This window comes from Portunus trituberculatus, chromosome 41, assembly GCF_017591435.1.
Source record: "Portunus trituberculatus isolate SZX2019 chromosome 41, ASM1759143v1, whole genome shotgun sequence".
NCBI classification, from domain to species: domain Eukaryota; kingdom Metazoa; phylum Arthropoda; class Malacostraca; order Decapoda; family Portunidae; genus Portunus; species Portunus trituberculatus.
Window position 1 is genome coordinate 40,771,908 of NC_059295.1, and position 24,481 is coordinate 40,796,388.

Genomic DNA, 24,481 nt, shown 5'->3' on the forward strand with positions numbered 1-24,481 from the left:
GGGCAACCCCTCTATCATGTATAGCACGAGAACAGGCTGAGTTAAACTAGGGTTTAGAAGGTATTAGGTTGAGAAAAAGAATGAGGAATGTACGCCTCCATGCCAGACACTAACACCTCTGTTATGCATTCAGCACAAAGAAATGGGTCTCTGACATGGAAGCAGTAATCATTCCAAGGAAAATCAGTATAATACCTCCTCAGGTACCCCCAACTGGCAGAGGCAAAACGCCAGAGGCACCTTCGCTTTCGGGGATCCTGCGGAGGGATTGGAGAAATAGGACAAGATACAGAAATGAGATTGTGATCGGAGGAGCCCAACGGAGATGAAAGGGTGACAGCATAAGCAGAAGGGTTAGAGGTGAGGAAAAGATCAAGAATGTTGGGTGTGTCTCCAAGACAAGTCAGGAATACAAGTAGGGTGTTGCACCAGTTGCTCTAGGTCATGGAGTATAGCAAAGCTGAAGTCTAGTTCACCAGGGTGGTCAGTGAAGGGAGAGGAAAGCCAAAGCTGGTGGTGAACATTGAAATCTCCAAGAATGGAAATCTCAGCAAAAAGGTAGAGGGACAAAATGTGCTCCACTTTAGAAGTTAAGTAGTCGAAGAATTTACTATAGTCAGAAGAGTAAATGGAGAGATAAATAGTACAGATGAATTTAAATTGAGAGTGACTGTTAAGTCGTAGCCAGATGGTGGAAAATTCGGGAGACTCAAGACCGTGGGCACGAGAGCAAGTTAAGTCGTTGCGTACATAGACGCAACATCCAGCTTTGGAATGAAAATGAGAATAGAGAAAGTAGGAGGGAACAGAGAAGGGGCTACTGTCAGTTGCCTCAGACAGCTGTGTTTCGGTGAGGAAAAGAAGATGAGGTTTACTAGAGGAGAGGTGGTGTTCCACAGATTGAAAATTAGATCTAAGACAGCGAATGTTGCAGAAGTTAATGTAGAAAAAGTTGAGGGAGGTGTCAAGGCATTTGTGGTCTTCAACAGGAGAGGTGTCTGACCTGGGGACATTTTTGGTCCCCTCCCCAGAGGGGGACTCCGAGGCGTTGTTTATTTCCGGTCCCATTTTCCTTTTAAATTTTGATTTGGAGTGAAGGGTGTATGTGTGGTAAGTGCATGTAGTTTTGTGTGAAGAAGGAGAGTTGTCTTTAGAGGGTAGGCTGTGACTGCTCCCTTATGTACCACATTTCCACAAGGCTTTCCATTTTATCCATTGCAGAGTCATGAGTTCAGGTGGTTCTTTTAGCTTGCAAGGAATTCAGCCTGTTCCTAAAAAGGGTGACCGTTCTAACCCCTCAAACTACCGTCCTATAGCTTTAATCTCTTATTTGTCTAAAGTTTTTTAATCTATCCTGAATAGGAAGATTTTCAATCATCTGTCACTTCACAATCTTCTGTCTGATCGCCAGTATGGCTTCCGTCAAGGTCGTTCTACTGGTGATCTTCTGGCTTTCCTAACTGAGTCTTGGTCATCCTCTTTTAGAGATTTCAGTGAAACTTTTGCTGTAGCGTTAGACATATCAAAAGCTTTTGATAGAGTCTGGCATAAAGCTTTGATTTCAAAACTGCCCTCCTACAGCTTCTGTCCTTCTCTCTGCAACTTTATCTCATTTTTCCTTTCCGACTGCTCTATTGCTGCTGTGGTAGACGGCCACTATTCTTCTCCTAAATCCATTAATAGTGGTGTTCCTCAAGATTCTGTCCTGTCACCCACTTTCTTTCTATATTCATTAATGACCTTTTTAACCAAAATTTTTGCCCTATCCACTCCTATGTTGATGATACCACCCTACATTTTTCCACGTCCTTTCAGAGATGACCAACCCTTCAGGAAGTCAACAGATCACACAGGGACGTCACAGAATGCCTTACTTCCGATCTTTCTAAGATTTCCGATTAGGGCAGAAAAAAACTAGTAGTTTTCAATGCCTCAAAAACTCAATTCCTCCATCTATCAACTCGACACAACCTTCCAAACAACTATCCCCTCTTCTTCAATGACACTCAACTGTCTCCCTCTTCCACAATGAATATCCTTGGTGTGTCCTTTGCTCATAATCTTAACTGGAAACTTCAAATCTCGTCTCTTGCTAAAACAGCTTCTATGAAGTTAGGTGTTCTGAGGCGTCTCCGCCAGTTTTCCTCACCCCTCCAACTGCTTACTCAGTATAACGGCCTTATCTGTCCCTGTATGGAGTACTCTTAGCATGTTTAGAGGGATTCCAGTCACACAGTTTTACTAGATAGGGTGGAATCAAAAGCTCTTCGTCTCATCAACTCCCCTCCTCTGACTAACTGTCTTCAGCCTCTTTCTCACCGCCGGAATGTTGCATCTCTTTCTATCTTTTATCGCTATTTTCATGCTACCTATTCTACTGATCTTGCTAACTGCATGCCTCCCCTCCTCCTGTGGCCTCGCTGCACAAGGCTTTCTTCTTCCTCTCATCCCTATTTTGTCCAACTCTCTAATGCAAGAGTACTCTCAATCATTCATCCCTCTCACTGGTAAACTCTGGAACTCCCTCCCTGCATCTGTATTTCCAAATTCCTACGACTTGTCTTCTTATAAGAGGGAGGTATTGAGGCACTTTCTCCCTAACTATGGCTGATGCTTTTACACTTTTTAGAGAGCCAGAATTCAAGTGGGCCTTTTCTTTTAATATTTCTTTTTTTTTTTTTTTTGCCCTTGACTGGCGCTTTTCCCTACGTGAAGAAGAAAAAAAAAAAAAAAAAAAAAACACTGACATAGTATCACTTGCAGTACCATTTCCTCCCTCCAGTTCACGGGGCTTGCCAGATGCCACCTCGAAATGGGAAAAGATGACCTATTGTGAGGGAACATATGTCTCAAGGCTCAAGGAGGTGAGCGAGACAAGAGAGTAACAAAATAGAAAAAAAAAATAGAGTAAGAAAATAGAGTAACAAACACTTGAGAGATTTTATGTGAAGCTCAAGATATGACAAAAGCTAACCTACACAAATTCAGAACTCATCTTTGAAAGTCCTAACAATGAATTAATGACAAATGTATGATCACTAAATGAATATCAAGAGACACTGAATTAAGTTTCTAATGTAGGAAGGAAAATGCCTGTTTAAGCTGAAAATCTTCATAAGATAAGGTTAGTATTCAAACATATAGCTGGTCCAATCTGTGAAGAGTTTAGTAGAAAGTGAAAGGTGTATATAATCTATCCTTTCCTTTTCTATTCTTTTTTTTTTTTTAAATGAAGTCCTGTCAATTTGGATGATGATGATGATGATGATGATGATGATGAGAGGAGGAGGAAATGTAAAAATATAACAAATAAATACTGCTTAATCTTTGTGTACTCATAAGCCATCAGTCATGCAACTTTACTTACCTGAGTAACACTTCGCATTCCTTGTGATATGCAAAGTTTAAAAGAACTCTTGAAGTCCTGTACATCTGCAGTTAATCTGAAAAAATGCATATAATGGCTTCAATATATTATATAATAATTGTAAAGGCTGCAAGAACATACGAAAGAGCACACATATGCTTCATGGGACTTCCCCACTACCAAATCCCCAGAAAAATTAAAGATAATAAACAATAGGAGTATCAACAATATACGTCAGTAACTACCTGTTGACTAGTTCACCAGTTTTATGTTGGTCATAAAATGCCATATCTTGCTTGAGGAGTGTGGCAAACAGCTGCTTTCGGAGGTCATCTGCTATCCGCTCTCCCATGCGTGTTAGGAAGGAAATGTAGGAGAGGGTGAAGGCAGCCTGTGGTTACCCATACATTAATTAATCACATGAAATACAATCAGAAAAGCAGGCTATCTTTTGAGCATTTCAGTATTGCTACCTTTCCATAATCAAGGATCACACTAAATAAATTCTAAATACTAATTCTAGGCATACTGTCACAATGAAAATTTAAACATTCTCAGATGTATCTTTTCATGGGACAATTTAAATTGTCAATTTTAATAGTTTGTCTATATCATCTAAGTTTAATCAATTAATCATTGCACACATAAAGACTGGACAATATCAAATTATGAAATGCCATCACCTTATTCAACAATGAACAAAACGTTCTGTCCATCCATTTCTGATACCATTCTCTCTTCAGGAATATCCTCCAAGGGAATGGTCATTAGTTTCTCGACCCTCCTATAATACCATCTCATTCTAAAATGCTCAACAATTTGTTTCCCACCATTCACTTCCATCAACATTCACGTAATAAAAGAATATAGCCAATAATTAAGAATAAACACAGCTACAGCAAAAACATTTCAAATGTTTCCTGTCACTCTCAATTTTTTCATCACAACTTCATTAATTTTCAGTTAATGCTTTTCATGTTTCTAATACAAGTACTAATTTCTAGTAACATATTACATGTATGTATGCACAGACAACATCTGTTATTTCTATACGATTCTACAAATATAATGATTCATAAATAATAGCTCTATTTTTATTTTTTAATAAAATGTCACCTTATACTTGAAAAAATATATTTCGGTTTCACCTACATACTCACTTAATTTCATTTACTCACCTGAATGAAATAATATTTTACTAGTTTAAGCACAGGGACAGCAATTTCCTGGGGAAAACTCCTGCTTTCCCTTGCTGTCTCACTGGTAAACCTGGCCACCACATTCACCACCTCTCCCAGCAAGATTGGTACTTGAATGTTTGCCAAAGAGACAACTAGAGCACTCTGAAAAGACACATTTACTCTGGGATGGTCAAATGTCAAAAATCTTTATTTACAAAAATACTGCAAGTTTTCTTTTTTATAAAATAAATACAGGCAACCCCTGCTTAAAGAAGGGGTCATGTTCCTAAAAAAACCTTCGTTAAGCGAATTTTCGTTAAGTGAACCAATTATAACAAGTTTAATCCCTGACTTGAGCTTCCATTGAGAGTAAACAAAGCGAGAGTGCATCATACTACAGTAAAAGGTTTAATGAAAATAAAAATTATGAAGTTAAACATTTAAGCAGTTTAAATTTAAGACTAAATCATTATCATGTACACTAATGTATGTATGTAACTTTATAATGTTGATGATCTTAAATTTATGAAGGGAGGGAGAGTGGAGTGGGAAATACGCTAGCTGACAACCTGTGGAATGTAAACAAAGGGCGCATCATTGTAAGGCATACAAAACTTATGTACTACATTTCCACAAGGCTTTCCATTTTATCCATTGCAGAGTCACGATTTCAGGTGGTTCTTTTAGCTTGCAAGGAAGATATGATCTCACCAGCCTTCTTAATAGAGTCTGCTGACTTGAAAATGGTAGACAGTAAATGGATGGAGTCAAACCATGGTGGGAAGCAATGCTATTAGTTTTCTCCTCTCTCGTGTCTGTGAATAACATCCAGCTTCACTTCGAGAGTAAGAGACTTCCTGGTCTTTTTAACAACGCTAGGCGACATTGCAGGGCGTTTTGGTGGCATGTAGAGTGAAGGAAGACAAGCTGCTGCTGACGCTGTTATTGTTTTGAACTAGGGGGAATGAGTGATGCACGTTTTGTCCACGAGAGGTACTGGTGTATTCAAAAGCCTGTTGGATTGCATGATATGGCGGGGCTTTCAAACTTGGAAAAAATTACCTGGATAAAATTTGTGTGAACCTTCGTTAAGCAGGGGTTGGCTGTACTAATAAATACACAATAATACTACGTAGATCTTAAGTTGGAAAACTAGAGTTGAAACACTAATACTTCTCACTATACCATCTTTTACCTGCTCAATGTCTGTCTAATACTATAATAGAAGTTTAACCCCTTCAACATGATGACATGTATTTTGCTTCATTGGAGCATTCATGACATAACTGATGATGTATATATTGCGTCATGACTGTTTTCAGCTATGATGGTGAGTTTCTTTTTCCTGGAAACCTTTCAGAATGTAGGTGGTATATGATATCATGACTTATTTGATTTGCATTATTATAACAAAGATGTATGATTCGCTTATACCGGGATAAGTACCAATACGCTCTGCTAGAAATAATTATATTATATTTATTGATTTTTTTTTATGGTGCCAATAGATTAGTTTATAATAAAAAAAGAAAATTTTCTCTTGCTTATCATTTTCAGAAAATGGCAAAGAGAAGGTAAAATATAATCTTTTCTCTAAAATTTTCATGGGTTTATTTCTCAATTTACATACCTTTATGAAAAATCACTTACTATCATCATTAGTTCCAGAGAGAGAGAGAGAGAGAGAGAGAGAGAGAGAGAGAGAGAGAGAGAGAGAGAGAGAGAGAGAGAGAGAGAGAGAGAGAGAGAGAGAGAGAGAGACCTCTGAACCAGGTATCTCCCCACCCCCACCCAGCCCAGATATTTCTGAAAGCCGTTTTCTATTGCTTGGAGTAAAGAGGTTAACCTCCTTTAACAAGTCATCTCTGCATGAAATTACAAACTAAAAACTAACTGTTCATATCAATTAGAATCAAACTGAGTAACAAATAAAATTAGATTGGTAAATGTGGAAAATGGGTGTACATTTTCAGAAGCTGTTTCTCCATTGCTTTGCATTTTCTTGCTGGCTTTGAATCACAAAAACTTGCTTCTATTTATATTCAAATCATATAACTAATTTAAAGTAAAAACTTCCATTTCACCCTACACAACCAGTGCATGGTAGCTTGCCTCATCACTTCATTCCTCTTATACTGCAGCAATTTATAATCAATGAATTCAGGGCTAAGCAAAGTAACCATCAGGTATCACATAACCTTTCATCTTACAATGAACTATCCTCACACACATATATTTCTGTAAGCAAATGTACATAACACAGTAAAGTCGTAGAACCAACTGATTTGTTAAAGCAAGTTGTTGCTGTATCATAGATTGGTAATGATATCAAATACTTGTAATTTGAATGCATGAAACTGCACCATTTTATGAATTTTCATGAAAATTAGATATATTAAAATATTTTGTGATAGCTGCATATATTAGCATTGGTAAATCCATGTTTATTCTTATATCTATGTATATCTAGATGATTAAGCGGATCCCTCAAAACATCTGTTTCAGAGAATACTGCCATGATACTCTAATTTTTTTTTTATTTACTTTAGGTTTTCCACATAAAACTTTGATGTTACAATGACATATTTATAAACTGTGGAGGGATGGATGTCATGAGAGACATACAAATATGCTTGACATGTCCATTTTATGCTGTTCATATTTCTCAGCTAATTAATTACAATGCCTAAAATTACATACAGCAACCCCCCCATAAGTCAGATTAATTGGGGAGAAGACCAATCCAAGTTATCCAAAAGTCAGAATTAGCCAATGATTTATTTATTTATTCATTTTTTTAACAAATTGCATGCCCATTACCACTAACAGTTGATATGGTCAGTGTAATGTATTATATCTAGATACTACATACATGGTGCGTGCCCACACATACACACACAGCACACACTCACTCACACATACACACACACACACACACACACACACACACACACACACACACACACACACACACACACACACATATATATATACACACATAGATAGAATTTTCATAGAGACATATAATTTGCTAAGGAATATTGGAATAGCGTTTCACTACATGGAGAAAGAAATGATGAAGAAATTGATAAGTACTATAATAATTGGAATATGCAGGAGTTGTGTGGACACCCCATAAAAAGAAATACATAAGGAAGTTGGAGAGACTACAAAAAATGACTACAAAAAAAATTCCAGAACTTGAAGGGATGACATATGAGGAGACTAAAGGCTATGGATCTACCAACCCTGGAACAGAGAAGGGAGAGAGGAGATCCGATACAAGTTTATAAATTGATGAATGGAATGGATCAAGTGGATAATGACAAACTGATCCTGAGAGAGGAATATGACATTCAAAGCACAAGATCGCATAGTAAAAAATTGAGGAAGGGAAGATGTCTGAGAGATGTTAAAAAATATAGTTTCCTGCAAAGATGTGTTGAGACGTGGAACAATTTGAGTGAAGAAGTGGTGTCAGCAACGAGTGTGCATAGCTTTAAAGAAAAGTTGGATAAGTGTAGATATGGAGACGGGGCCACACGAGCGTCAAGCCCAGGCCCTATAAAACTACAACTAGGTAAATACAACTAGGTAAATACACACACACACACACACACACACACACACACACACACACACACACACACACACACACACACACACACACACACACACATGCATTGAAAACATATGTGAGCAATAGTTGAGCTAGACACTGTTTTGTGGTTGCTAAGTCAAATGTGTAAATAGTGATCTTTGTGCTGGCAGTGCCATGGAACATATGCCCATTTCACATTTCTAACAGCTCAGATAACTTCTAAAATGATGCGGATGATGTAAGAGCTATCAGGGGTAAGTTAGCCAGTATATAAGCATAATGGCTTAAAAATATTCAGTCAGAGAGCAAAAAAATGCCTACCAGTGCACTTGGGTTAGAATGTATAAAAAAAAATCCTGAAAGTGTCTGACTTGTATGATATTTGTCTTATTCAGGTCCAACTTAAGTGGGTTTTACTGTAAATTAAAATAAAAAAAAACTGTTGTGCAATCCTTTTGCATACATAAAATTGACTTGGTCATTCATGGTTATCAGGAGGAGGCAGGAAAGAGACAGGAAGATCTTCATGGAGGCAGTAGGGTCATGGATAGGAGGTGGAGAGGGTCACAATTTGAAGATTTTCAACAGGCTGAAAAGTTACGCAGCTCGATTGTTGTCAAATTGGGTCATGGTAGGGAGGCATGGGTGGCACATAACAGAGTTTCAAGTGGCGTACAAGGAGCGGTAAGATCATGAAGATGAGGCAATTTGTTTATCGGTTCTATATATTCTATTCATTCATTGATTTCATTTAAATTTTTTTCTTATCTATCTATTTTTCTTTCATTTTTATTTATTTATTTTATTTCATGTAGAGTGAACCCTCAGACTTTGAACATAATTCATTCCAGAAGGCTGTTCCATGTCTGAATAGTATGAGATCCAAAACCGTTTTCTCCATTGGAAACAATGGAAATCATTTTAATCCGTTCCAAGATGTCAGATTTTTACTAAGTAAATAAGAATTCAATCAATCAATCATGGGGAGCATACACCATGGGGTGCACTGCCTCGCCTGCCTTATGGCACCACTCCAGGTGGTCATGCCTCGCAAGTCTCCATGCAGGCTCCCTTCCCGTGCCAAGTAACTCCCAGCAAGAGGCATCCACTTGCCACAGTCATGAGTTCTGTGGATGTCCACTAGGCCTCCTCCATGCTGGGTTATCCATTTCGGAGACAACCTGATATGCAGGATCGGCTTCCAGATAGCGTGCCACATGCCCATATAGTCGCAGTTGGTGTTGACAGACTATGCAGGTAATCGGCCTCTTATGGAGCAATTGCTGATTTGACACAAAGTCACACCAGTGGTACCCCATGATCCTGCGAAGGCATCTAGTACCAAAGACATCAATTCACCTCTTCAGATCAGTGTTCAGCATCCATGCCTCACAACTGTAGAGTAAGACAGGTATCACTAGTGACTTGAAGATCTGAATCTTCGTCTATCTGCACAGGTACCGACAGCGGCAAATAGGTGAGTCCATAATGCCATGGGTCAGGCATATCTGCCGTAAAACTTCCTGGCTTGACACACCATTGTTATGCACTACACTACACTACCAAGGTACGTACGTGAAATTTTCCGAAATCTCAATGTCCTCGCCACACGCATGGACAGACTGTACTGTTTCATATAGTAAGCCTCCAAACACCTGAACCTTGGTCTTGGGACAGGAAACCTGGAGTACTAGGGGCTTTGCCTCCTCATGCAGTGCCTCTAGAGCCATTACCAGAACCTCCACTCACTCAGTTAAGATTACTGCATCATCGGCAAAAACAAGATCTGTAAACTCAGTACTGCCAACAGATGCTCCACAACTCCTACAACTCTGCCTAGTACCCAGTTCATGCAAATGTTGAAAAGTGATGGAGCAAGCACACATCCCTGCCTCACTTCCATATTCACAGGGAAGAAGCTGGGCACACCCCCTCCACACTTCATAGCACTCATAGTCCCAGAGTAGAGGCCAGTTAATAGAACAATAATCCTTGCAGGAATCCCACGAAGACGCAGAAGATCCCAGAGTGTCTCTCGATGCACTGAATCAAACGCCTTGAGATTGACAAAGGCTGCAAGCATCCCTTGTCAAAACTCACGTCGGCGATCCACTAGTACGTGAAGCACTAGGATCAGGTCAGTTGTTGACTTACTGGGTGTGAACCCAGTCTGTTCAGATCTCTGGTGTTTGTTTCAGCAGGTGACTGCAGATACACATCAACACCAAATGGGCAAGCACCTTGCCTGGTATGCTAAGCAGTGTTATACAGCAGTAGTTGTTGAGGTCCTGATAGTCCCCTCTCCCTTCCAGATAGGGATGACCAATCCCTTTTTCCAGTCAGGGGGAATAGTATCTGAATGCTATACAGCAATCAAGACAGAATGCAACCCACAAATTATGGCCTCACCCCTCGCTTTGAGCAGCTCTGCACTGATGTTACAGATGCCAGCTGCCTTTCCACCCCTCCACTTTGCCACAGCCTCTTTGACATCATTAATAGAGGGTGTAGTTTTGCCAATGGATGGATCAGCATCCAGCATCTGTAACCCTGCAGTTTGGAGCTGTCCGCTTGGAGGATCCACAGTGAACAGCTGCTCAAAGTACTCAGCCCAATGTGCCATTTGCCCATCTGCATCCGATACAAGGTGACCATCTGCTGTTCAGATAGCGCTCGCCTAAGATGTAGACTTGGAGCGGAGTTTCTTCAGGGCTCGATAGGCAGGTCAGAGGTCATTAGCATTTAAATGACAATCTACATCCTCAGCAAGACCCCTGACATACCTCTCCTTGTCTCTCCTAAGGAGAAGTCTAGTCCTATGTAATGGAGCCCTGTACTGGTCATAGTTTCCAGCAAGTCTGGCAGTGCAACTCTCCTCAATACTGTCCAGTGTCTCTACTGAGGCAAAACCACTCCATGACCTTGGGTGTTCCCCAACGCATTCCTTGGCAGCCTCAATAATCTCACATTTGAAGGTATCCCATAGTTCTACCTCGATGGCGTTGAGCATTCCAAACCGATTGGAGACTGTCACTGCATACTCCTGGGCACATGTCAAGTCCTTCAGTTTCTCAAGGTGAAACACAGTCTGGTCACATCTTGGAGGTTTTCTGGACTTGACATGCAGCTTGAGTGCAGCAACAAGAGGCCTGTGATCAGATGCAAAGAACTCGGAACTCAGAAAAATTCTGCAGTTCTTAAGGATCCTTCAACGAGTACTAACAAGGATATGGTCGATCTCCTTTGCTACCCCTCCAGCATTGCTATACCAAGTCCAGCAGTGGATTGCTGGTCTCTGATACCAAGAACCTGCAATTCTCAACCTTCTGGATCTTGCAAGATTCAAAAGGAAAGAGCTGTTATCATTCCTGGTACCAGAGCCATGGGGACCAACACATAACTCGTAGCCAGCTCTCTCAGTGCCAGTGACAGCATTAAAGTCACCCAAGACAATAAGTGCATCAGGACAGGGACACTGATCCAGTACAGTGTCAAGTTTGGCATAGAATGTCTCCTTCTCTTCAGTTTCACACACCTCGGTAGGAGCGTATACTGCATCAACAGACATGAAGCCTAGACTGTGCTTCAGCCTTAGTCGCATTATATGCTCATCAACCGAAGTAACCTCTACAACAGACAGCTGCAGTCTGCTGGAGACGCCCATGGTTACCCCCTTGACATAATAACCATTGCTCATGCCAGACCAATAGTAAGTAAAACCCTTGCTACTGGTCTTGCTACTGCCAGGCCTCCTTGTCTCAGAGTCCTATCATATCCACCCTCAGCCTACTGAGCTCATCTGATAGATGAGACACTCATTGATCCTCTGAGAGGCTCAGGACATTATAGAAGCCTACATGTAGAACCCTCCGAAGGTTTACCCCAGGAATGGTCTGACAGGCAAGCACCACGTCTGCAACCCTACTGGCACCCCCAAAGTTAAAAATAGGGTGAGGGGATCCTCCCATCCCTCTCAAGACACAGGGATCTTGCAAGCTTTCCCCTGCATCCATCATACGAGTAGGCAGGCCCCTCTGGTGCCTTGGCACTTGAGGGGTTTGCACAGTCGGACCCCCCAGCAGAACCGGATTGGGATCATGGCTAGAGGCTCCGCCGTGCTTAAAGCCTCGACCTTGACCTCTACCTCTAACTCTGGTAGTGGCTGTGGACTTTTTCACAAGGAAGGGTTACAAGCCCCACCCTAACCAGCAAGGTCAGCTTTGAGCAGGGACACTGGTATCCCTGAGGGTAAAAACCTTGGCTGCCCAACAAAGGACAGAAAGGGAGGCAAAGACAGCAGAAACAAAAGGGGACTGAGCTATGGGAGGTAGAGGGCACTCAATCCTCACTTGGACAGAATCCATCTTTTGGTGGCAAGCTTCATGAAACATGTAGATGATGGTGTGGGAGGGCAAGGGAGACTTGGCATTATGTATGTACTAATATAGTTGGTTATTTCATGTTAATCTTTGCATTTGAGGCTACACCTCAATACAACCTCAATGAAAACTTTGTTTTGTTTCATGTCTGTTACACCTTGTCAATACAGTAGTTGAGAAATATTTTTGTTAGTTACAAGATCATTGCACTTATATGAAATATTACTCAACTATCCTACCTGGTTAAGTGACTTTAGTCAAATGAAAAACTGGTCAAATGTCCTGACCCCAGCTGCGAATAAGAGCAAGATGACAACTAGGGAACCGATGTTTACTTCCTGCTGATGGTGCTAGCATCACCCTGATTCGGCAGGATTCAGCTGCCTTAGAGTTTTTCAAAGTCCAAATTTTGTCTGCCCTCCAAGGGTAAAATTTATTGAAATTTTTGGTTTGAAGTCTAAATTGTTCAAATTCCTGGGTGTTTGAAGTCTGACAGTCCACTGTATTTTCTATTCATTTATTCTTATTGATTTTTATTTATCTATTTACTTATTTATCAATTTAGGTTCCTATCTACTTACATATTTATCCATTCATTATTATCCATCCATTTATTTTATATTAATGCACTTTATTCATAACATTCACTCTTCTCATAACGCTGCATGGCACAGGACTTGATTTGTTGTTCATGGTAGTAGCACGATCTTCTCCAAAGCAGGTGCGAGATGTGAATAATGGCTGTTACCAGATTCTGCTCTTATAAATACAAGTCTAACAGGATGCCAAAGAGTCCTTCAGCTCAGGGAAGGCCAAGATTGCCAGAGGAGCATTCAAAGAAGGCTCAATGTATGGCAACATCACTTTAAATGTATTGAAAGGAGGCACAGTGGAGGCCTATTGATCACCCCTAGGGTGGTGGTGAGGACATTGTGGTAGCCCACAAAATGTCAAAAATTCAAGGAAAAATAGATATCATAGTGCAAGCCAGCAGTCCCACTAAAATAAATTTTTTCCATTTTCCACATGACCTCAACATGTTTTATCCATTTTTGTGGTGCAGCAAAGGCACACAACAGTTGTCATCCAATAGAATGGGGGCATTAAGGTTCATATGTTGTTGACAGAAGTAAGGAAGCATTTTTTACACTACCACCACATCGTACAACATGATCTTCATCTTTGCTGGTGCCTTGAGGAATTATTGTAACTTTAGAAACATTCTTGACATTTCACAGAAACAGAAGTAATGAGTTGACAGGAGAAACAATCAATGCAAATTTCAAAACAGCTTATGATAAATGAAAATGGGTAAACAAAATAAATAAATAATACATACAGTGGTACCTCGAGATAACGGACACTTCAGGGGTGAGGGGCTGTCCATTACTAAGACCAGTTTGTCTACGAGACCCTTAACCCCAGTGATTTCCCTTTTTCAGTAATACATTCTCTTTTGATAATGGAAAAATATTTTACACATTTAAACAACCTTATTCTATGCTCAATGTTGAAATAAAAAAGTGAATTATTATTTAAGAAGTGTACAATAACAAATATTTGTCTTACCAAAAATAGATGAATTAAAAATACAGTGTTCCATTTGGTGTAATGGCCGATTCCCATGTAGTTCATTGGCATCCTTAATAAGCATTTAATGACTGCCTGAAAGACTTTGCTGAGGTGATGAAGGCAAGGGATTGTCAGGGTCAAAGTAGACTACCTCTACACTATTGCAACCTTTCCATAGATCAAGGACTTGCCTTCTTTCTCTAACCCACCTCCACCTTCTTACCCTCTGTTTCTGCCTTTCTTTCTCTCTCTTTTTTCTATATAAATTGGTGTGTATTCGAAATCCTTCTAACTTTTGTTCTGCATTGCCACTGAGGTAAAAATTAAGGCATGTTCTCTAGACAAAAGTGTTCCCCCATCCTAAAGGTGGCATCTTAGCAGGGAAGTGCAAATCTGCCAAGTGCCAATATCTTGCAGGCTTCAGGATATGAGCTATGTTATGGAACTAATGAAATTCGTAACCCAAGACACATATTGAATTTTTGAGAGATAATAAAGATGCTATAAAAAATACAGATTTCTGACAGAAAGAAAGGTGTCTCAAATATAACATCAGATTTTCAACTGAAAGGGAACTTGGAGAAAATAACAACTCATGTAGAAGTGTAAGTTTGCTAAAAATTCAGGTAGTCAGCTAGAAATTGAGAGCTTAGCACTCTGTTCAATGTCCTTGAACCAAGTTCCTCCCTACTATCACCCAACAACAACACCTGGTGAATGGTGTAACTTCCATCCCTTCTATTCAATTTATTCTAAGGGACTTACTACTACAGCTGCCAAGAAGTGATGCAGTTGAGGCTTTAGTAAGTGCCAGAAAGCAAGCCAGTCAAAAGGAGGATCTTTTGTGTCCTTACTGTCCTCAGCTCCCAGCCTTCGATCATATATTTCTTTGGCTGGTTTGTGGGCCTTACACTCACTGAAGACTGGAGTAGTCAAAGCCTGTAAGAATTAAATAATGGTTTACATAGTAATCAAAAAGATATGACTGAATCTCATTCACTGACACTGATCATGTGACATTAGAGATGCAAATGCAGGAGGACGATGAGATAAGATACAGAAAGGACTATAAAGGAGAGAGATTAAATTATGCAAGAGCAGATTTTGAAAAACTAAGGAGTTATTTTGCTGATATTGAGTGGAGTAATATTATGTGCAGGAAGACTGTACAAGAGAAATATGACATAATCTTACAGGAATACAATGAAGGAGTAAAAAAGTTTGTTCCTGTTTATAGAGTTCAGAAAAAAATACATACATGGTACAATGCTAGATGCTTACAAGCAAAAACGGCAAAGGATAAAGCATGGAAGAAACTTTAAAAGCAGGGAAATGACTATAATAATTGGCAGTACAAAGATACTAGAAATGAATATATTAGAGTAAGGAGAGAGGAAGAAAGTAAGTTTGAGAAGGATATAGTGGATAAAAGCAAGGATGAACCCAAACTTTTCTACAAGTTTATACATGGCAAAACAAAGAATAAGGAAACAATTGAAAAAATAATTAAAGAAGGAAAGACATACCAAACAGAGAACGAAATGTGTGAAATAATGAATGAGAGCTTCAAAACGGTATTCACTGAAGATGACTTCACAGAACCTAATAGGACATTGAATTGCCAAAGGATTACAGGAAATTACAGTTCATAAAGAGGATATTGGAAGATAACTGGACAAGTTGGAAGTCAGCAAAGCAATGGGACCAGATGATCTATCAGGCTGGGTGTTAAAAGAATGTAAATAGTAATTACAGGAGCCAATTTGGGAAATAATTAAAAGTTCAATAAATGAAGGGAAAGTTCCACTAGAGTGGAAGAAAGCCAATGTAATACCGATATTTAAAGGAGGAAAGGCAACTGAACCACTGAACTACAGACCAGTGTCACTTACAAGTGTTGTAGGGAAGTTATGTGAAATAATTATCAAAGTAAAATGGGTTAAATTTCTAGAAGAGGAGCAAGTCATATCGAACAGACAATTTGGGTTCAGGACAGGGTGGCCATGTGTATCAAACTTATTAAGCTTCTACTCCAGGGTTATTGCAGGACTTGAAAGCAGAGATTTTTTTTTTTTTTTTACGTAGGGAAGAGGGCCAGCCAAGGGCAAAAAAAAGAAAGTTAGAAAAAAGCCCACTTGAGCGCTGGCTCTCCAAAGAGTACAAAAAGTGCCAAAACCGTCAGCCAGAATTATGGGAGCAAATGCCTCGACACCTCCCTCTTAAAAGAAGACAAGTTGTAGGAATTCAGGAATACAGATGCAGGGAGGGAGTTCCAGAGTTTACCAGTGAAAGGGATGAATGATTGAGCGTACTGGTTAACTCTTGCATTAGAGAGTTGGACAGAATAGGGATGAGAGGAAGAAGAAAGCCTTGTGCAGCGTGGCCGCAGGAGGAGGGGAGGCATGCAGTTAGCAAGATCAGTAGAACAGTTACCATGAAAATAGCGATAAAATATAGAACGGGATGCAACTTTTCGGCGGTGAGAAAGAGACTGAAGACAGTTAGTCAGAGGAGGGGAGTGGATGAGACGAAGAGCTTTCGATTCCACCCTATCAAGCAAAGCTGTGTGACTGGAACCCCCCCCCAAACATGCGAAGAGTACTCCATACAGGGACAGATAAGGCCCTTATACAGAGTAAGCAGTTGGAGGGGCGAGAAAAACTGTCAGAGACACCTCAGAACACCTAATTTCATAGAAGCTGTTTTAGCAAGAGATGAGATGTGAAGTTTCCAGTTAAGATTATGAGCAAAGGACAGACCGAGGATATTCATTGTGGAACAGGGAGACAGTTGAGTGTCACTGAAGAAGAGGGGATAGTTGTCTGGAAGGTTGTGTCGAGTTGATAGATGGAGGAATTGAGTTTTTGAGGCATTGAAAACTAGATTTTCTCTGCCCCAATCGGAAATTTTAGAAAGATCGGAAGGCAGGCGTTCCGTGGCGTCCCCGCATGATCAGTTAATTTCCTGAAGGGTTGGATGTCTCTGAAAGAACGTGGAAAGATGTAGGATGGTATCATCAGCGTAGAAGTGGATAGGGCAAGAAGTTTGGTTAAGAACGTCATTAATGAATAATAGAAAGAGAGTGGGTGACAGGACAGAACCCTGAGGAACACCACTATTAATAGGTTTAGGAGAAGAACAGTAGCTGTCTACCACAGCAGTAATAGAGCGGTCGGAAAGGAAACAGGAGACAAAGTTGCAGAGAGAAGGATAGAAGCCGTAAGAGGGCAGTTTTGAAATCAAAGCTTTATGCCAAACTCTATCAAAAGCTTTTGATATGTCTAACGCAACAGCAAAAGTTTCACCGAAATCTCCAAAAGAGGATGACCAAGACTCAGTAAGGAAAGTCAGAAGATCACCAGTAAAGCGACCTTGACGGAAGCCATACTGGCGATCAGACAGAAGATTGTGAAGTGACAGATGTTTGAGAATCTTCCTATTCAGGATAGATTCAAAAACTTTAGACAAGCAGGACATTAAAGCTATAGGACGGTAGTTAGAGGGGTTAGAACGGTCACCCTTTTTAGGAACAGGCTGAATGTAGGCGAACTTCCAGCAGGAAGGAAAGGTAGAAGTCGATAGACAAAGTTGGAAGAGTTTGGCCAGGCAAGGTGCAAGCACAGAAGCACAGTTTTTGAGAACAATAGGAGGGACCCCATCAGGTCCATAAGCCTTCCGAGGGTTTAGGCCAGCAAGGGCATGGAAAACATCATTACGAAGAATTTTGATTGTAGACATGAAATAGTCAGAGGGAGGAGGAGAGGGAGGGACAAGGGATGGATGGGTAGACACAGTATACCTGGACATTAAAAAGGCATTTGATAAAGTCCCTCATGGAAGACTTCTTTGGAAACTAGAGAACATAGGAGGACTGCATGGAACCTTGCTCGAATGGACAAGAGATTATTTACTCATCTTAGAGTAAAGTAACTAGCGGGGTGCCACAAGGGTCAGTGTTAGCCACCATTATGTTTCAAGTTTATGTAAACGATATTCACATTGGAGTAAACAGCTATATGAATTTATTCGCTGATGATGCAAAGTTGCTAAAAGTTATCAAAACCAGAGAGGACTGTATACTGCTACAGGAAGATTTACATAAGATCTATGAATGGAGCAAGAAGTGGAATTTGGAGTTTAATGCCAAGAAATGTCACATAATGGAACTAGGAAAGAGTATGAGAAGACCAGTATGGAATTGATGGGAGAGGAGCAAATAACGAAGACTAAAGAGGAAAAAGATCTTGGAGTGATCATACAAGAAAATGTGAGCCCTGATAAACACATAGATAAGATATTTGGACTATCATATAGGATGTTGACTAATATAAGAGTGGCATTTCATTACATGGATAAAGAAAGATATGATGAAAAAAATCATCACAAGCATGATACGCCCAAGGCTGGAATATGCAGCACTAGTATGGTCTCTTGAGTTCTAAAAAAGATATAAGAAAACTGGAAAGGATACAGAAGATTGCTACAAAGATGGTGCCGGAATTAAAGGACCTCACATATGAAGAACGACTGAAGGATATGGGACTGCCAACCTTACAAGATAGAAGAGAATAAGGGGACCTAATAACAATGTATAAGATAGTAAATGATATTGAAAAGATAGACAAAGAAGAAGATGGAAGGACAAGAGGACATGAAAAGATCAGGATGAGGCAGTATGTGAAGGATGTTGGAAAATACAGTTTTCCACACAGAACGGTGGAAAAGTGGAATGCATTGAGTGATGAAGTTGTTACAGCACATAATGTGCATAGCTTTAAAGAAAAATTGGATAAATGGAGACATGGCGACAGGACACTCGAACTCTGTACAATACAACTAGGTAAATACACATACAAGAGATTAAGTAAATGTCTCGGTGTCATAAAGAAACATGGTTTCCTATATTGATACACTGACCTCTAGAATAGTTTATGTGACAAGGTGGTTACAACTGTTAGTGTGAGAAAATTTAAGGAAAAATTGGACAAATGCATAGATTTGTAGAGAGGACAAAATAAATGAGTTTTAGTGCAGACCCTGAATACAACATTAACACACACACACCTGAGTGCACTGTCTTTATCATCTGATCTAGGCATGCTGTAATGATTTTGAATGTTCTATGTATGTAGTACAACATATTAAAAAAAAAAATCAGCTCTCCAAGTTTGTTTTGTGAGGTTTTTAAACCAAAATACTTACCAAAGGTGAATTCATATAATAAAAGTTAGCAGTAAGATAATCTATTTATCAATAAAGCAGTAGCAACTATAACTCTTTAATTAATAGATTACACTTACAGGTTAGCAAAGGTAACTAATATAGAGAAACTGGAGGAGATAAAAAAAAAATAGTGACAAAATGACACAAAGTATAAGATAGACATCCTTTAAAAGAAAAGTTTCAATTGTCTGGAATTAAATAAAAAAGAGGAAAATAATATTCAAAGGAATAGATGATGTGAACATTGAAGAGAGGATATCATTATCTGGTGAGGGAGAATGGAGGAATATGATCCATTACCTTTATAGTGAAAAAGCATCCTGTCCCAATGGATACTCTGAGGAGGAGAGACACACCTCCACCAGGCAATCCACTGCCCCTTACTGTTTGTGCTGCCTCACTCACGGACTGAAAGAAGCCATGAGAAAAATTTCATTAACATGCAATGTTAAATTTGAATATGGAGATATTCTGCCATGATAAAAATAAATAAATTTTATACATACATACATACATACGTACATACATACATACATACATACATACATACATACATATATATATATATATATATATATATATATATATATATATATATATATATATATATATATATATATATATATATATATATATATGCACAAACACACACACACACACAAATGAAACACACACACACACAGATAGATAAAACAATAGACAGAAAGATAGTTAGATAAATACTTTACTGACCACAAACCTGATTGAATACATAAGATGCATAAATAAATTAATAAATTATCCAATTATATACATAACTTCGGTTAAAAGAAAGCTTTAATAAATGTGTGAACAAAAGATTAAAATATTACAAATTTGTTTTAAATGTAAGATAGCAAATAACTTACCATTCTAAACTGAATTCAGTCTTATCACTTACCAAGCTTGAACACTTCAGTAGTTTACTCTTAGCCTCAGTCACTCTCAGCATCCTCCTTTCACATACAATTACAAACTCCTTTCCTACCAGTCTCAATTTTTCTTGAAAACTTCCAGTGTAGGATCAAATTTGCTAATAACAGCTGCTCTATTTAGATTTGACTCTACACTCAACATTCACTTCATTGCAAACATCCATACTGTATACACAAACAATAACAACAAAAGACATTATACGCATTCTTGATGCAGCCCTATTCAAACATTAAATCATTCATGCACGCTACTTCTCATTCTAAGACATGATCTACTATTTACATTAAAAATATTTCACTCATTCAAACGATGCACATACCATTTAAATTTATTACAACAAGTCCACAACACTTCTTTACCTATCAATTCCAAAAGACAATACCTGTAAATCTATAAATGCAGGAGGCATTTTTACTTTAGGAAATAAAAAGGATTATTGACTACCTTCTTTTTATATCTAAACCATTTGCTTAATTACCAAGTTTTTGTTATGTAATCACTTACTCCATCATCTGTTCTACTTACTAAGTTTCTAAAGTTCCCAACTCTTCCTTGTCTCAGAGGAAAACGAACACACATTTTTGATGATCTGACAAGAGACAACCTGAAAATAAATATCACAATGTCATACCTTGCTTTGAATAATGAAAGTAAAGACAAACTGACCTGAGAGAAGGATAAGTTGTCTAAAAGAGATTTTTGCCAAAAATTAAATATCTGTCAGGAGATTCACTTTAACACAATTTCAGGACCAAACTGGAGAGAGAGAGAGAGAGAGAGAGAGAGAGAGAGAGAGAGAGAGAGAGAGAGAGAGAGAGAGAGAGAGAGAGAAAAAAATCACTGATGTCCATTCAAAAGCAAAAACAGAACTACAATACTCATGACAAATCATACAAGATTACAAAATAAATCAATAGGCTTCACCCAAGAGGAGGCTCACCCATGCTTCACTTGCGCCAAGGCCTGTTGAGCTGGAGATCCACATCCCAGCAACATCATGCTGGTGTTGCACTGGCCAGAACTCTGTCCTGTCACTTGGTCCTGGTCACTTTAGGTTGCTACTTCCTGAAGTGCAAAACAACACTTAGTATACAAATTACATTTCGACAAAACTGCAGCACACTTCCATTAAAAATAAAAAATATAAAAAGGAGAAGAAAAGTCTGAATATCAAAAATAAATCATTTTTCTTGCTCATGTTTAATATGATATTCACTACAACAGAAATATATCATTACTATATTTAAGGGTTCTAAAACTTTCTGGATCTATATTCACTAAGCTGTGGAGTAAACATGTTATGCAAATTAAGTGGAGAGCAGTGGAAGAAGTCTTAAGCTCATAGTGTCTTGTTACTGGAAGGTATCTGTGTAGAGGAAAGTAGTAAATGCTTGTCATATTAATGGACCATATTTGCTCAAGTAGAGGTTTCCTGAAGTATAGTATAGGTTTATTACCTATATGATGGCCAACAACCTCTAGCATTCTACCTTATGAAAAATCTATTAACCTTGGAAAACTGTAGTATTAATGTAATAACAAGTTATTGTATGAAATCACATTTCAATAAATACTGTATGAGCTGAGAGAGAGAGAGAGAGAGAGAGAGAGAGAGAGAGAGAGAGAGAGAGAGAGAGAGAGAGAGAGAGAGAGAGGGTGGGTTGGGGGGGGGCAAGAAAGAAAGATCACCTCATACTCTCTGGTCATGGGCTTTAAAAAGTCATACTTTGCTGACAAATAAAGACACTGTCTGGAAATTAGTGATTAGTTTAAATATTTCCATAATCCCTGTATACAATGTGTAAATAATTGTGTAATTACTGAGAAGTCTCAAAACTCCTACAATACAGCTCAGTACTTATCATCCACAGTAAGTAAATACATCCTAGCAAAATATTATCACCTTCAAGATTAATTATACAAGATACCATTTCAGTGTGTTCCTCAATAACATCTTCATAATCAGTAGAAACAATATCATTACTTACTAATAACTCTCCCACCATCACCATTTTTATGTTTTTTGTAAGGAGTATACAGATCACAGTATAAAATTTGTGAAAGTTAACTTATTTGCACTTTATTTTATTCCTGTAACCATTTACATGTGGGCTTTTCCTTTTAATTATGATATCCAATGTATAACTCTTATTCAAGGTATTATTTCCATCCACATCAATGTAGATACATTTAAACTTTTCAACTGTTGGCCTTAATTCTGATCTTGTATGGCAATATGCAGGAGACTTCCATTGTATAGTACCCAGATCCTGACCTTGACACCCATGTTCATTAGTTCCTTGTTTATCGTATCCGTTTTTTACAAGTTCCGCATGAACTTGTCTCTCTAAATGTTCTGTCAGGCATTATACGCACACAATTTTTCCTAGAGTCCTCAAGACTTTTCAATTGTTCACTAGCTTTTTAAAATGTTAATTTTCAATTCCTCACTTCCCAATACTTCTTTGAGCAGCCTGGGTCTATTTTGATGTTGGTTCTGTACTCATCAGGGTGGGGTTCAATCTAACTAGTGCCTTGAGATCAACATTTCCTGAACTCCCAATATTCTTAACAATCTCCTTTACCAAATAAGCATAACCTTGATACTTTGCATCAAGTTGCTCTGCTGTAGATTCCTCAAGTCCCTTTACTATCAGAAAGGTTTTCTGTGTTCTACTTCCTCTATCTCCCTCTTAAACTATCATACATCAATCTCCAGTACTGCACTCCTCCACCATACTGATACACATGTGTTAATACATTTAAGTACTATTCCAGTAACCCGTAGCAGTCTAATATAGATTTGTAATGGATTGCGAGGGGATCAATGGGGGAATGGGCAGAACACCTTATGGCTAGGTTAGGTTACATTATATTAGAATAGGTTAGGTTTGATTAAGGGTTAAGTTTAGTTAGCTTGAATTATATTTTATCAATATTTTAGGGATTTCTTTCCAATTTAACCAAATTTGGCTTCTTAGACTTTTTGGGTTTATTTAGGTTTTCCCAGCAAGTCCCCAAGTTTCTTTGCATTGGGAGAGGGCTGGTGGTCCTATTAAGGCGGCAGCCCTATTCTGAAGTTTTACCCAAATCCCAAGATTTAAGGATTTTTTCTAAATGCTGAGATTTTTGTGTTCTATGCATAAACAACCATTGGTGCATTCTATCTAAACCTTAACATAACTTAATGCAAAACTGATTTATTATAGTCCTTCTACACTATGGAGTCACTTTGGGTGTGGACGCTGCGGTAAATCCCCGGCTCGCCACTATGCCAAATCAGCCCCAACACATATCACTCCGTGTCATTCGTCACCTATTTACTAATTATTCTTATGTTTTATTTCCCATTAAATACTTTTTTAGATTCAATAAGGGTTTGTAGTGTTATGAATGCACTGTAGTATTGTAATATAGATAATAACAATTAGTATACATACATAAATAGCACGACACGTGGCAACGCTATTTTGCGGGGTTGTCAGGTAGGCCTGGGAAGGCAGGCAGGTCAGGGGTCGGGGATTAAGGTGGGTCAGGGTCATTTATTCATCACCTGGCCACCCACCCAGCAAGATGGAAGGAAGCGTCACGAATCGTGGTGAACCAATACACAGCCGAGAGAAAGAACTTATATACAACGTATATGACTACTTCTTAGAAAAGAGAGAGAGAGAGAGAGAGAGAGAGAGAGAGAGAGAGAGAGAGAGAGAGAGAGAGAGAGAGAGAGAGAGAGAGATAGGTGGGTGGTGGTGGGGTGGTGTAGACTTAAAAGGATCAGGCGATCTGTAATCCTTTCTAATTGCCCTAGTACTGGGAGAGATTTGGCAACACCGTAGCAGGGAAGTCCCGTTTTCCGGCCCCACCCAAAGTGACTCCATAGCGTGGTTTGACTATAGTATTAATACTAAATTAATATAGAAGAAAGTTTCAGAAAGATGTCTACTTTCAGAGATGCTCTCTTTTGCTTGTGTCAGTGAGACTGACGATAAACTCTTGTAATACTAAGATTTCATACATCATCTGACCATGTAATGCAAAAGTAGGGCTCTTGAACAAGGTGAAAAACTGAAAGGCAGCTGCATTGACTTCTTAGCAATGGAAGGTGTCTACTATTAGTCCCTCAGCAGCAAATGAGAAGACTGCATGTTATGATAATATACTCACTTTGTTTCACTTTTATGATTTTTTTCAAGTGCAAGGCATT

At 38.9% G+C, this 24,481-nt stretch overlaps 1 protein-coding gene across 4 annotated transcripts in view; it reads right to left on the reverse strand.

Annotated features, from left to right (window-relative positions):
• The window catches only part of LOC123516438 (mitochondrial potassium channel ATP-binding subunit-like), a 103,720-nt gene that overhangs the window by 75,104 nt on the left and 4,135 nt on the right, over positions 1-24,481 (reverse strand). For all 4 annotated transcript variants that reach the window (XM_045275719.1, XM_045275717.1, XM_045275720.1 and 1 more), the window contains 7 exons: positions 21,218-21,342; positions 20,803-20,881; positions 19,624-19,731; positions 14,866-15,039; positions 4,546-4,710; positions 3,613-3,758; positions 3,368-3,443 (listed from right to left, as the gene is read on the reverse strand). In XM_045275719.1, coding sequence (XP_045131654.1) covers positions 3,368-3,443; positions 3,613-3,758; positions 4,546-4,710; positions 14,866-15,039; positions 19,624-19,731; positions 20,803-20,881; positions 21,218-21,276 — 807 coding nt within the window. In that variant the 5' untranslated portion in view covers positions 21,277-21,342. The remainder of the gene's footprint in view (positions 1-3,367; positions 3,444-3,612; positions 3,759-4,545; positions 4,711-14,865; positions 15,040-19,623; positions 19,732-20,802; positions 20,882-21,217; positions 21,343-24,481) is intronic.